This window comes from Symphodus melops, assembly GCF_947650265.1.
Source record: "Symphodus melops genome assembly, chromosome: 11".
Classification (NCBI taxonomy): domain Eukaryota; kingdom Metazoa; phylum Chordata; class Actinopteri; order Labriformes; family Labridae; genus Symphodus; species Symphodus melops.
In genome coordinates, this window is record NC_136701.1 from 893219 (window position 1) to 905718 (window position 12500).

Genomic DNA, 12500 nt, shown 5'->3' on the forward strand with positions numbered 1-12500 from the left:
TGTAGAGACAGACAGACAGGTGTAGAGACAGACAGACAGGTATAGAGACAGACAGGTGTAGAGACAGACAGACAGGTGTAGAGACAGACAGGTGTAGAGACAGGGATGATGGGTCAGGGAGTTGTAGATATAAATGGAGGACCGACAGATTAAATCTGATTACAGCTGTTATTATTAAAGTGAAAAATGTGGACTACAGACGGTCTCTTTCTTATGATGTCATCATCACGCGTCTGCCTGCATACAGACCTTTCTCAAACAGCTTCCTGCACATTCACACTGCGGCAGGAAGTGAACGCCGTCTGACGTCACACAGTTAACACGCAGGCGTCCTTCATGTGTGGCGTCCATGAGGTCGTGTTCTGTGGTTCAAATGTGACTGTGGGTTCTGCTGGTGTTTCTGATACAGTGCTGTTGTTATGTTCTATTGTTCTTGTGGGGAGTTTGGTTCTGTTGTTGTTGATGTTGTTGTTGTTGATGTTGTTGTTGTTGTTGTTGTTGTTGTTGTTGTTGTTGATGTTGTTGTTGTTGTTGTTGTTGTTGTTGTGTTACCTTGGCGTCTGGATCGTGGTTGGTAATATAATCTTCATGCCAAGAACACCTGATGGGAAAACAGAAAAATATAAACTGTGTGTGTGTGTGTGTGTGTGTGTGTGTGTGTGTGTGTGTGTGTGTGTGTGTGTGTGTGTGCATGTGTGTGTGTCTGTGTGTGTGTCTGTGTGTGTGGGTGTGTGTGCATGTGTGTGTGTGTACCTGGCCTCAGGTGGTCCATCTGTCTCTGTGTTGGAGCTTTGCGGTCCGGCCTCTTCCTGCTAGAAAAAGAAAAAAAACAAAGAAGAAAAAAACAAGGCAGCGCTGCATCAGCTCCAGTCTGTGATTACTGGTTTAATCTGGACTAACTGGTTTAATCTGGACTAACTGGTTTAATCTGGACTAAGTGGTTTAATCTGGACTAAGTGGTTTAATCTAGACTAAGTGGTTTAATCTGGACTAAGTGGTTTAATCTGGACTAAGTGGTTTAATCTGGACTAACTGGTTTAATCTGGACTAAGTGGTTTAATCTGGACTAAGTGGTTTAATCTGGACTAAGTGGTTTAATCTGGACTAACTGGTTTAATCTGGACTAACTGGTTTAATCTAGACTAACTGGCTTAATCTGAAAGTAGTGGTTTAATCTAGACTAAGTGGTTTAATCTGGACTAAGTGGTTTAATCTGGACTAAGTGGTTTAATCTGGACTAAGTGGTTTAATCTAGACTAACTGGTTTAATCTGGACTAACTGGTTTAATCTGCACTAAATGGTTTAATATAGACTAACTGGTTTAATCTGGACTAACTGGTTTAATCTGGACTAAGTGGTTTAATCTGGACTAAGTGGTTTAATCTGGACTAAGTGGTTTAATCTGGACTAAGTGGTTTAATATGAAAGTAGTGGTTTAATCTAGACTAAGTGGTTTAATCTGGACTAAGTGGTTTAATCTGGACTAAGTGGTTTAATCTAGACTAAGTGGTTTAATCTAGACTAACTGGTTTAATCTAGACTAACTGGTTTAATCTGGACTAACTGGTTTAATCTAGACTAACTGGTTTAATCTGGACTAACTGGTTTAATCTGCACTAAATCGTTTTAATCTGGACTAACTGGTTTAATCCAGACTAACCTGTGTGTGGAGGAGCTGTGGCGTTGTGTTGAGGCGTGGGTGTTCCCACTGGGTGGCGCCCGTGGGAACGTGCCAGTAGTATGTTCCTGTTGAGTCTTTGATGGTTCTCCAGCCGGATGGGAGGTCCGGGTCCAGCAGCAGGTTCTGATCAGTCCAGATGTTGTCTGTAAACATGCAGAGAAAGAAACAAGACGTCCTGTCACATAAAGTTGTTGATGTTCTTTTGGTCAGTTTGCAGGATTCGCCTTCAATGTTGGTTTTGGATTCAGAACAATAAATGAGTTCACGTCGGTGGTCTTGGACTGCTGATTCTGTTGGCATGGTATCAAACAGCTGTAATATATGTATGAATCAGATCAGCTGTGTCAACCGAACCTGTAACGCCCCCTACAGGATGCAGAGGACATTACCTGTTGAATCAGACACAGATACCAATCTGCACTCAGGTTTGTATTCAAAGGATTTAAGAGGCTAAACTACACATATATAGACGAGAGGACATCGGATAGATGTTATTTTTTAATTGACCATATATGGATAAAGGGGCGGGGCTGGAGAAGAATGATTACATCTGTCACTGAAAGCATGTACAGCAATTTCCTCAGTGCTTCATTTAGTAAAACTGAACAGTTAAAGCGTTTATAGTTTCCATGGTTACGCCCCGTCAGTCAGAGTGAGTCCCGCCCCCTAACTCCTCCCCCTGCTCTCCGGTGTGTGAGACTCTAAACGGGACCATCGTTTACCGACATAATCTGTCTGCCTCGACAGAAGCTCAAACACTCACGGCTGACCCTCCAGACATCCACACTTCACACGTCAGCTATTTCTGGAGCCTCGACTTCCACCTGCTTTCATCATCCAGAGTTTTTCAGCTGCTCTCACTTCTGCTTCAGTTGACGGTCCTGCTGCTGATGTAATTACAGTACAGGAGTGTCATGATACCAGAATGTTTAAACCACATGATGTTTGATATATACGCTCTGTGAGTTATGGACATGCACCACCTGTAGACCTGCATTAGTGGAGAGATGTCAGATTGCTAAACACTCCCATGCAGGGAGCACACCACAGCAGTCTGGCCTTCAGTGCCTTGCTCAAGGGTACCTCTGCAGTACTCAGTACTGGCAACTCTCCAGCTACCAGACCAACTTCCGTATTTCGGTCCACATCAGGACCAAAGCAACCCTCCAGTTCCCAACCCAAGTTATGGACCGAGATACTGCAAGAAGTTGTTCTACATGAGTCTGGTTCTGTTCAGGTTTTCTGTCTGTTCTACATGAGTCTGGTTCTGTTCAGGTTTTCTGTCTGTTCTACATGAGTCTGGTTCTGTTCAGGTTTTCTGTCTGTTCTACATTAGTCTGGTTCTGTTCAGGTTTTCTGTCTGTTCTACATGAGTCTGGTTCTGTTCAGGTTTTCTGCCTGTTCTACATGAGTCTGGTTCTGATCCAGGTTTTCTGCCTGTTCTACATGAGTCTGGTTCTGATCCAGGTTTTCTGTCTGTTCTACATGAGTCTGGTTCTGATCCAGGTTTTCTGTCTGTTCTACATGAGTCTGGTTCTGTTCAGGTTTTCTGTCTGTTCTACATGAGTCTGGTTCTGTTCAGGTTTTCTGTCTGTTCTACATGAGTCTGGTTCTGTTCAGGTTTTCTGTCTGTTCTACATGAGTCTGGTTCTGTTCAGGTTTTCTGTCTGTTCTACATGAGTCTGGTTCTGTCCAGGTTTTCTGTCTGTTCTACATGAGTCTGGTTCTGTTCAGGTTTTTGTCTGTTCTACATGAGTCTGGTTCTGTTCAGGTTTTCTGTCTGTTCTACATGAGTCTGGTTCTGTTCAGGTTTTCTGTCTGTTCTACATGAGTCTGGTTCTGTTCAGGTTTTCTGTCTGTTCTACATGAGTCTGGTTCTGTTCAGGTTTTCTGTCTGTTCTACATGAGTCTGGTTCTGTCCAGGTTTTCTGTCTGTTCTACATGAGTCTGGTTCTGTTCAGGTTTTTGTCTGTTCTACATGAGTCTGGTTCTGTTCAGGTTTTCTGTCTGTTCTACATGAGTCTGGTTCTGTTCAGGTTTTCTGTCTGTTCTACATGAGTCTGGTTCTGTTCAGGTTTTTGTCTGTTCTACGTGAGCCTGGTTCTGTTCAGGTTTTTGAACATTTTCACAACCTGAGTTTAGAGTAACCCTGACTTGAGTATGAGCAGTAAACTTACACTTTGTAATGTTAACAGATGTGATGTGTGATTTAGAAAAAGGTGGTAGTTAAACTCCCATCACGCCGGGCGATGCAAAATCAGCAGACTGAGGAAGAAGACGAACACGTGCTCAAAAGTAAGTTTGATATTTACACACGTTCAAAACTTCCAAGCAGCTTCATCAAACATCAGCGTGACACTCAGAGAGGTGTTATTGACAGGAAGTTAAAGCTTGTAAGGAGCTTCTGTCCAATCAGGTGACAGCATGAAGCACAGAGACGACCCGATTGGCTGGAGATGTCAGTCATTTAGTAAGAGTGAGACTGAGCTCAGATGATACTGAGATGTTACACACTGTCAGAAAATCAATACATGAAATTCAACCTCTGCCCGCACACTCATTCTATAACCTTTATTTACACTTTATCCATTAACAGTCAATCAATCTGGAGCCGGTCCATTATCGGACTCTTTGTTATATTATTTACTGAGACAAGACGTTAATCCACCAGAACCACTGAGTAACAGTGGAGACAAACATCTGACTCTAAGAGACAGAAAACCTGAACAGAACCAGACTCACGTAGAACAGATAGAAAACCTGAACAGAACCAGACTCATGTAGAACAGACAGAAAACCTGGACAGAACCAGACTAATATAGAACAGATAGAAAACCTGAACAGAACCAGACTCATGTAGAACAGACAGAAAACCTGAACAGAACCAGACTCATGTAGAACAGACAGAAAACCTGAACAGAACCAGACTCATGTAGAACAGATAGAAAACCTGGACAGAACCAGACTCATGTGGAACAGTCATCTGCTGAGGGTGTGTTGGTCTTAATCCTTCTGCAGTCGGTACAGATTTATTAGCGATCCTACAAACATGACCCGTGTGAGATGAGGTCTCGAATGATCGAGGCTGTGAGTCGGGTCAGCATTTGTCTGGACGGCTCGACATCGTGCAGTTTGTAATTGTTATAAAAGAGATCAAGACAAAAAACAGAGACAACAAAACGATGAAAAAACAAAATACATTTTTCCTTTCAAACTGAAGTAACGACTCAGAGAACAGAAGTTTTAGAGAACTGATCAACGCTGTGATCGCTTGTTTTTCCGTGTTTAACATCATAATGTTCGTGGTTTGTGATATCTACCTCCCCGCAGCACAGAATGTAAAAGCTGTTTGAGTAACCAGAGGTCAAACTGGGGTACAGGAAGAGATGAAAGAGGAGAAGAAACTGAAGAGGGTCTGAATAATTAATAAACCGTCAGAGACACAAATCGCTGAATCAGCTGATCGAGAGACGATATGACTGGAATATGTCGGGGGAGGGGAGCAGTGATCGATACAGCCGACATCAGCAATAATCCACAGTTCAAACTCATTCAGCTCTCTCACACATCCACTAAACTTACAAACAACAAGTTTACAAAGGGGGCGAGTGTGAGTGTGTGTTATACTACAACTCACATCAGAACTATAGTTCAGCACACGGTGAAACAGTCTGAGGTCACTCACTGTAACATCCTCCAACACACAGCGGCTGCTGACTCATCTCTATATAAACTCTGTATGAACACAGCGTGTCTGTTCTGTCATTATGACCTCACACACACACACACACTGTCCTCAGACCTGGGTGTGTGTGTGTGTGTGTGTTCCTGTGCTTCTATCTAAGTGAGGTCCGGTCTGACCTTGTTTCAGAATAAGGTCATATGACTGATGGAGGATATCCAGGAACCTATCAGAAAGTCAGAAAGCTGATCCTTGGGTCCATTAAGCCCCGCCCCTCTTCGTTAATGCTGCCAACCTGTCGTTGTTCTGCCATCACACATAAATAAAAACAAACATCCGCTTCACGGTCTGACAGTTATTTCCACTGACCATATTCAAAGTGTTGATTGCTGAGCTTAGCAATGTGATGAGATTAAAACTGATGGATTTCATGACACTGGTGTTTTATGTAGTTAGTTCAGATCCATTCAGATCTATTCGACTGTCTGTGTCCCAGTTTACAAGAACAAATTAAAGTTAAAGTACAGTCGGCTGTGTTTGTAGAGAGTGACCAAAAACCTGTTTTGGTTCAAATCTAAAAATTCTGTAATGTTGTCACACTGAGAATAAAGACCTGCTGCAGACGTTACAGCCTGTTTACCTGCTGCAGACGTTACAGTCTGTTTACCTGCTGCAGGCGTTACAGTCTGTTTACCTGCTGCAGACGTTACAGTCTGTTTACCTGCTGCAGACGTTACAGTCTGTTTACCTGCTGCAGACGTTACAGTCTGTTTACCTGCTGCAGACGTTACAGCCTGTTTACCTGCTGCAGACGTTACAGCCTGTTTACCTGCTGCAGGATGTTACAGCCTGTTTACCTGCTGCAGACGTTACAGTCTGTTTACCTGCTGCAGACGTTACAGTCTGTTTACCTGCTGCAGACGTTACAGCCTGTTTACCTGCTGCAGACGTTACAGTCTGTTTACCTGCTGCAGACGTTACAGTCTGTTTACCTGCTGCAGACGTTACAGTCTGTTTACCTGCTGCAGACGTTACAGCCTGTTTACCTGCTGCAGACGTTACAGCCTGTTTACCTGCTGCAGACGTTACAGCCTGTTTACCTGCTGCAGGATGTTACAGTCTGTTTACCTGCTGCAGACGTTACAGTCTGTTTACCTGCTGCAGGATGTTACAGTCTGTTTACCTGCTGCAGACGTTACAGCCTGTTTACCTGCTGCAGACGTTACAGTCTGTTTACCTGCTGCAGACGTTACAGTCTGTTTACCTGCTGCAGGATGTTACAGCCTGTTTACCTGCTGCAGACGTTACAGCCTGTTTACCTGCTGCAGACGTTACAGCCTGTTTACCTGCTGCAGGATGTTACAGCCTGTTTACCTGCTGCAGACGTTACAGCCTGTTTACCTGCTGCAGACGTTACAGCCTGTTTACCTGCTGCAGACGTTACAGGCTGTTTACCTGCTGCAGACGTTACAGCCTGTTTACCTGCTGCAGACGTTACAGCCTCTTTACCTGCTGCAGACGTTACAGTCTGTTTACCTGCTGCAGACGTTACAGCCTGTTTACCTGCTGCAGACGTTACAGTCTGTTTACCTGCTGCAGACGTTACAGCCTGTTTACCTGCTGCAGACGTTACAGCCTCTTTACCTGCTGCAGACGTTACAGCCTGTTTACCTGCTGCAGACGTTACAGCCTGTTTACCTGCTGCAGGATGTTACAGCCTGTTTACCTGCTGCAGACGTTACAGCCTGTTTACCTGCTGCAGACGTTACAGCCTGTTTACCTGCTGCAGACGTTACAGGCTGTTTACCTGCTGCAGACGTTACAGCCTGTTTACCTGCTGCAGACGTTACAGCCTCTTTACCTGCTGCAGACGTTACAGCCTGTTTACCTGCTGCAGACGTTACAGTCTGTTTACCTGCTGCAGACGTTACAGCCTGTTTACCTGCTGCAGACGTTACAGCCTGTTTACCTGCTGCAGACGTTACAGCCTGTTTACCTGCTGCAGACATTATACGACTATGAACTAAGCTAGTTAGCCAGGCATGCTAGCGTTAGCCAAGTCAAAGCAGAAAAACATTCTTGAAAGTTTTGACTTAATGTACAGCTTTAACATGCAGAGGAAAAATCACTGACTGCCTGAACACTTTAGGGGAGGGGCTCAATCAAAGATCACTTCAGACAGGTGTGAGGAGACAGGTGAGGGTGACAGTGAGTAAATCACAACCACAGTGACCCATTTCAACGTCCAAGTCTGCAGATGTTCAATGAAGCACACATGTAAACAACAAACACACAGGACAGTCCCCGTAAGCCTGCGGGATTACACCAGGGTCCCCTGTGTGTGTGTGTGTGTGTGTGTGTGTGTGTGTGTGTGTGTGTGTGTGTGTGTGTCTCACCGTCATAGTTAACTATGATGATGGCCAACATGTAATCCTTGCCCATCATGGCTCCACCCTCCTACGTGTGGGGTCCAATCAGCTGATCGCCTTCCAACACACACACACAGGCCAAAATGACAGATGCTATATCCTCCTCCTGCCGCCTCTCTCTGTCTGTCTGTCTCTCTGTCTGTCTCTGTGTCTCTCGTCCCTCCGTCCGTCTCTCTCTCTCAGACAACACCATCAGTTTCCTCCTTCTTTTCCTTCTTCGTCTTCCTCTACGCTGTTATTTATATTTCCTGTCCCGGCGTTTCTCTCTCCCTCTCTGATCTCATCCGTCCCTCCTTTCTCTCGCTTGTCCTCTCTCTCTCCTCTCTGTGGGATGAAGGATGCTGTTTTCCTCCTCCTCACCCTGCCTCTTTCTCCTCCCCCTGATGATGTCATCACTCCCCTCCCTCTCTCCCTCTCTGCCTCACTCGACCTTCACTGTTGAAACTACTTCATTAACGTTCATTTTGATAAAAATTATTGGGCCTGTCATGATACCAGAAATCTAAACTTTGACACAATCATCAGTGTCTTTAGACAATACAACAAAAACACAAATACTTATAAACTGGTCTGTTCTCTCAAAGTAAAAATCAACTGATATTGACACCCCAGCAACAAAAGCAGAATTTATAGACACCCCACATTGCCTAAATGATTGTTTTTAGTTATCAAAAATGCAAAACAGCTGTCTGAACTGATCAAAACAACATTTGAATGTGTCATTGTTTGAGTACATTTGGAAAGTATTGAAAGTTGTGACAACCTTAACATCCATCCACGACTGCCTCCTGAGTATTTTATCAAAAACATTCAAACAGAACCCCTCAAATGTTATGAATCTTGTGTAAATACAGAAGAATTACGCTGTTAAAAGCAGTCAAATTAATCTCCTTTAATTTTTATCTATTTTCCTTTAACATGGCTGTTTACATTGGTTTTCAGAGGGACAGTGAGGCCATCTCAAACACTCATTTTAAATGTTCTTATAACAAACAAAGGATTTCATCAGCCCACCATGTTCCACCTGACGCTCCCCAGAGGTCACACTACGTCATCGCAGGTATGACACACATGCCACGTGTCCCGGAAACAGTGTTGATGTCAGGGAGCGTGAAGCTCATTAACATCACAGGAAGTCAGACTCGGTATCCTGCAAAGTAAAAGCCCAATTTCCTATGTGACTGAGGAGCATAACACTGCACAGAGTAAACACTCTGTTATTGGTGTTATGTCAATTTGTCAGACATTAAACTGTAAATATGATGAAACACTGTGTGTGGAGTTTTGGAATAGGGTTGTCAGGTTTTTCCAAAGAATGATGTATTTTTTTAAATATTTTTTGAGAATTTCCTTTAATAGCTTATACCTGTTAGCAAAGGATGAGAGAGAGGGGAAGAGTTGGGAATGACAATGCGGCAACCACCGGTCAGCGAGGCGTGTAGCTGACCTGATTGACAGGTGGGCGCCGTGTAATAGTTCGTCAGGACGCTTAAAACACGCCTCAGCTCCAGCTCTCAGCCTGTCGTTAGCTTGACTCAAAGTTAGACTGAGACAGCATTTCCAGCATGGAGACCGCCATCCATGGGACTCCAGTGCCCCCTGCAGGGACACACGGGTGATGTCACTCAGGCTGCAGATGACGCAGCGGCAATAGACTGGTACAGTTTTGAGTCCTAAAACCAGGAAGTGAGTTAGCATTTTAGCGCCATGGGTTCCTAACTCTAAAAGTCAAAGTGTATTTTGAATGTGTTTGTTTAGACTGAAATAAGGTCTGTGGTTAACACAAGCTGAAGAGACGTTGATGTTTTGTTAGACGAGATAAACTACGTTAGCTAAGACCCCACTTGTGAATTTTAAAGTTTTTACATGATCTTTAAACGGCGGTTGCTAACGAGTAGCTAACTGAAACTACAGTGGTTGTCATGGAGACATTAAACGTCATCACGCCGGGAACTCTCTCCCTAATCCTCCTTACAGCCTCTAGTCATGTTTTTCAGTGTTCTTGCAAATATTAGGTGAATAAACAACTTATTAAGCTAACGTTTAGCTAGCTTGTCAAATCCGCTGATTAGATCGATGAAGCATAACGGTTGTGACGTCATACTAAACCAACCCTGGTGTACTTCGCTAGCGCATAACGTTAGCTTTTTACTTTTCTCGGCTGCATTAACTCGTCAGACTTCATATAAATGATGTTCATCTGTAAAGATTATCCCGTTGAACAAAACAGCTACACATCAGAAACGTGTGTTTGACACAGAGCTCATTTATACTGATATTTCTAGACCAGTCTATTCAGCGTTTTATTTTGAAATTAGAGCGGAAGTGGTTATTTTAGTGCCGTACACTTAACACAGAATCAGCTTGTTGTTAAACTGAACGTCTCACTGAACAGTTTACAGTTCAGTTTTAATCTCCGCGTAAATAAATAAATATCAGTTCATATTCACGGCTAGAGAAGGATTTTAGTGTCTTAACTCTTCGGCCTTGTTAGCCGTAAATAATCTGCTAGCCTTTAGCTTAGCTACACCGAGAGAATAAGCAGCAACTATAGAAGCCCAACATGGAGGACATGTTCATCAAACCAGGTAAACCAGGACTGACACACAAAGAGAACTTTACTGACAGTTCTCTGTAGTTCTGTTCGGCTAGGTTCTGTTAGGCTAACGGCTAGCTGTAGCTGTAGTGTTTCTGTCGCCGAACCTTGTTCAGAAATCTGTTGATTTTATTCCCTCTGAGGTTTAGCCTCAAGGAAACAACCTCTCACTTTGTGCAAATCATCAACAACTTTAAAAAATGTTGTTCGGCTCATAAATATTCAGCATACAGGTGCAGACAGGTCTGTTTTTAAGAGGTTATGTTGTCCCAATCGAGGGTAAATAATCGACACTTTGACGTTTCATGTTTCCGTACATTTAGTTTGATTTTTATGTCTGACATTTTAAAATGCAGCAATTAGTCTAAAGAGTGTCTGCTTTGAAAACAGGGTTAGATCTGACTTGATGTTACACCCTCTCCTGTGAAGCAGATCTTTATTTACTGTTTTTAAAGGGGACATATTATCCTCCTTTTTCACCTTTTCAATCAGTCTGTGCTCTAAATAAAACATCTGTGTTTCTGAGCTTTGGTCCAAATATAACATGAATCAAGCAGCAGAGGAGGTTTTGTGACCCTGTAGAAACCAGCTCTCTCAGAATGCTCTGTTTTGGTGTGTGTGTCTCTTTAAATGCAATAAGCCCCGCCCCCTGAGTTTTCCCAGTAGACATCACTCCTCTGTAAAGAGAATAAAAATGGCGGACCTGTGCAGTTTAGCTCTAGTCAGGAGGTGGAGTCCATGGGAGGAGATACCAGGAGAGGGGAGGGGCTTATTTAACAGAATCCACCTTGTGATGTAACAAACTCAGAACATTTGAAACAGAGCATTTATCTCTGTTTGGTCAGACTGAAGCAGACCACAAACAAAGGACTGGATAGATTTAAAATGTGTGGGTCTAATAGACACTCGGGTTACCCAAATGAATGTTTAAAAACACTGTAAAAGTGGATTTTTCACATTATGTCAAAATCCATGTGAGGCTTAAATCAAACAAAAGATCTGGACTGGTTTGATCCCGAACCTGAGAGGAATGTTTCGTTAAAACATATTCAAACATCAGACTATTTCGCTTTCTATGAATCCGTCATGACGACAGATAAACACGATTTAATAAACTGGATATGATTAATTATTCAGCATCAAAACAGGAACTGTTCGGGTAGAAATGAACGTTGACGAGAGAATGTTTTCAATGTTTATGATTCCTTTAGAGCTGAAGCAGATTTATCTTTTCTTGTTTTAAGCTGGCGGTAAAAAAAAAATGTCCGGTCTCTGTGTTGCCTAGGTAACCAGGAGCGCGGATGGAACGACCCCCCTCAGTTCTCATACGACCTTCAGAAGACCCGTGGACCTCAAAAGAACCTCCTGAACAAACGAGCGGCTCCGCCTACAGCTGCAGGTCAGTGTGGTCCAGAACCAGCTTGTCTTGTACAAAGACTCCGCCTCCTGTCACACAGCTGACCAATCACAGAGCGGGGTTGCTTTTGATGGTTTTATCCCACTTCTGTGGTCCCTCAGTGTTCAGAGCTCCAGTATTTAATCTCTCTTCAGCTCTCATTTTTTTCAAATATCTGGTCTCTGGTTGGTCATCAGGTTCTGGAGCCCCACCAATGACCCCTCCCTCCTCCAGTCCTCGGGCCACACCCCCAGTAGGTTCAGCCCCGCCTCCTTTCAGTCCAGGTAAGCAACAGAAGAAGAACAAGGTTGTTACCCCTCTTTTTATGTTTGTTACGTCATCGTGTTTCCTCTGCAGCTGGGCCACCTCCTACCTGTGTGGCCACGCCCCCTCCTCCAACGGGACCAATAAGAGGTCAGAAAGAGACTGGTGGCAGCCAATCAGAGAGTGAGCCTGATGTGGAGGCTGTGATGTCGGTGCTGAATGGAGCGCTGGCTGCCTGCAGAGAGACTGTTAAAGTGAGTTTTCAGACAGACCTCCCGGGGGCGCCACACACAATTTACTGACACCACACCCACATCGCCATGGTTACCAAGATGAGATAATGTAGCGATGTGGAAAAGAAGCGCCCAACTTTGTACGGACTTTTAGGGATAGAGGGACTGTAGCCGTCAGTGTAGTACCTCAGAGGACCACTAGGAGGGCCGCTGTTGTG

At 43.9% G+C, this 12500-nt stretch overlaps 2 protein-coding genes across 2 annotated transcripts in view; one reads left to right on the forward strand and one right to left on the reverse strand.

The window, feature by feature from the left end:
- The window catches only part of apbb3 (amyloid beta (A4) precursor protein-binding, family B, member 3), a 13419-nt gene extending 5257 nt beyond the window's left edge, over positions 1–8162 (reverse strand). The window contains exons 1-4 of the mRNA XM_079355302.1: positions 7761–8162; positions 1662–1825; positions 754–812; positions 553–601 (exon numbers count right to left, since the gene is read on the reverse strand). Coding sequence (XP_079211428.1) covers positions 553–601; positions 754–812; positions 1662–1825; positions 7761–7809 — 321 coding nt within the window. The 5' untranslated portion in view covers positions 7810–8162. The remainder of the gene's footprint in view (positions 1–552; positions 602–753; positions 813–1661; positions 1826–7760) is intronic.
- A 1914-nt stretch (positions 8163–10076) lies between these two features.
- Positions 10077–12500, forward strand: part of sra1 (steroid receptor RNA activator 1) — a 3207-nt gene continuing 783 nt past the window's right edge. Inside the window, exons 1-4 of the mRNA XM_079355719.1 lie at positions 10077–10381; positions 11675–11788; positions 11983–12069; positions 12143–12303. Of these exons, the coding sequence (XP_079211845.1) occupies positions 10357–10381; positions 11675–11788; positions 11983–12069; positions 12143–12303 (387 nt within the window). The 5' untranslated portion in view covers positions 10077–10356. The remainder of the gene's footprint in view (positions 10382–11674; positions 11789–11982; positions 12070–12142; positions 12304–12500) is intronic.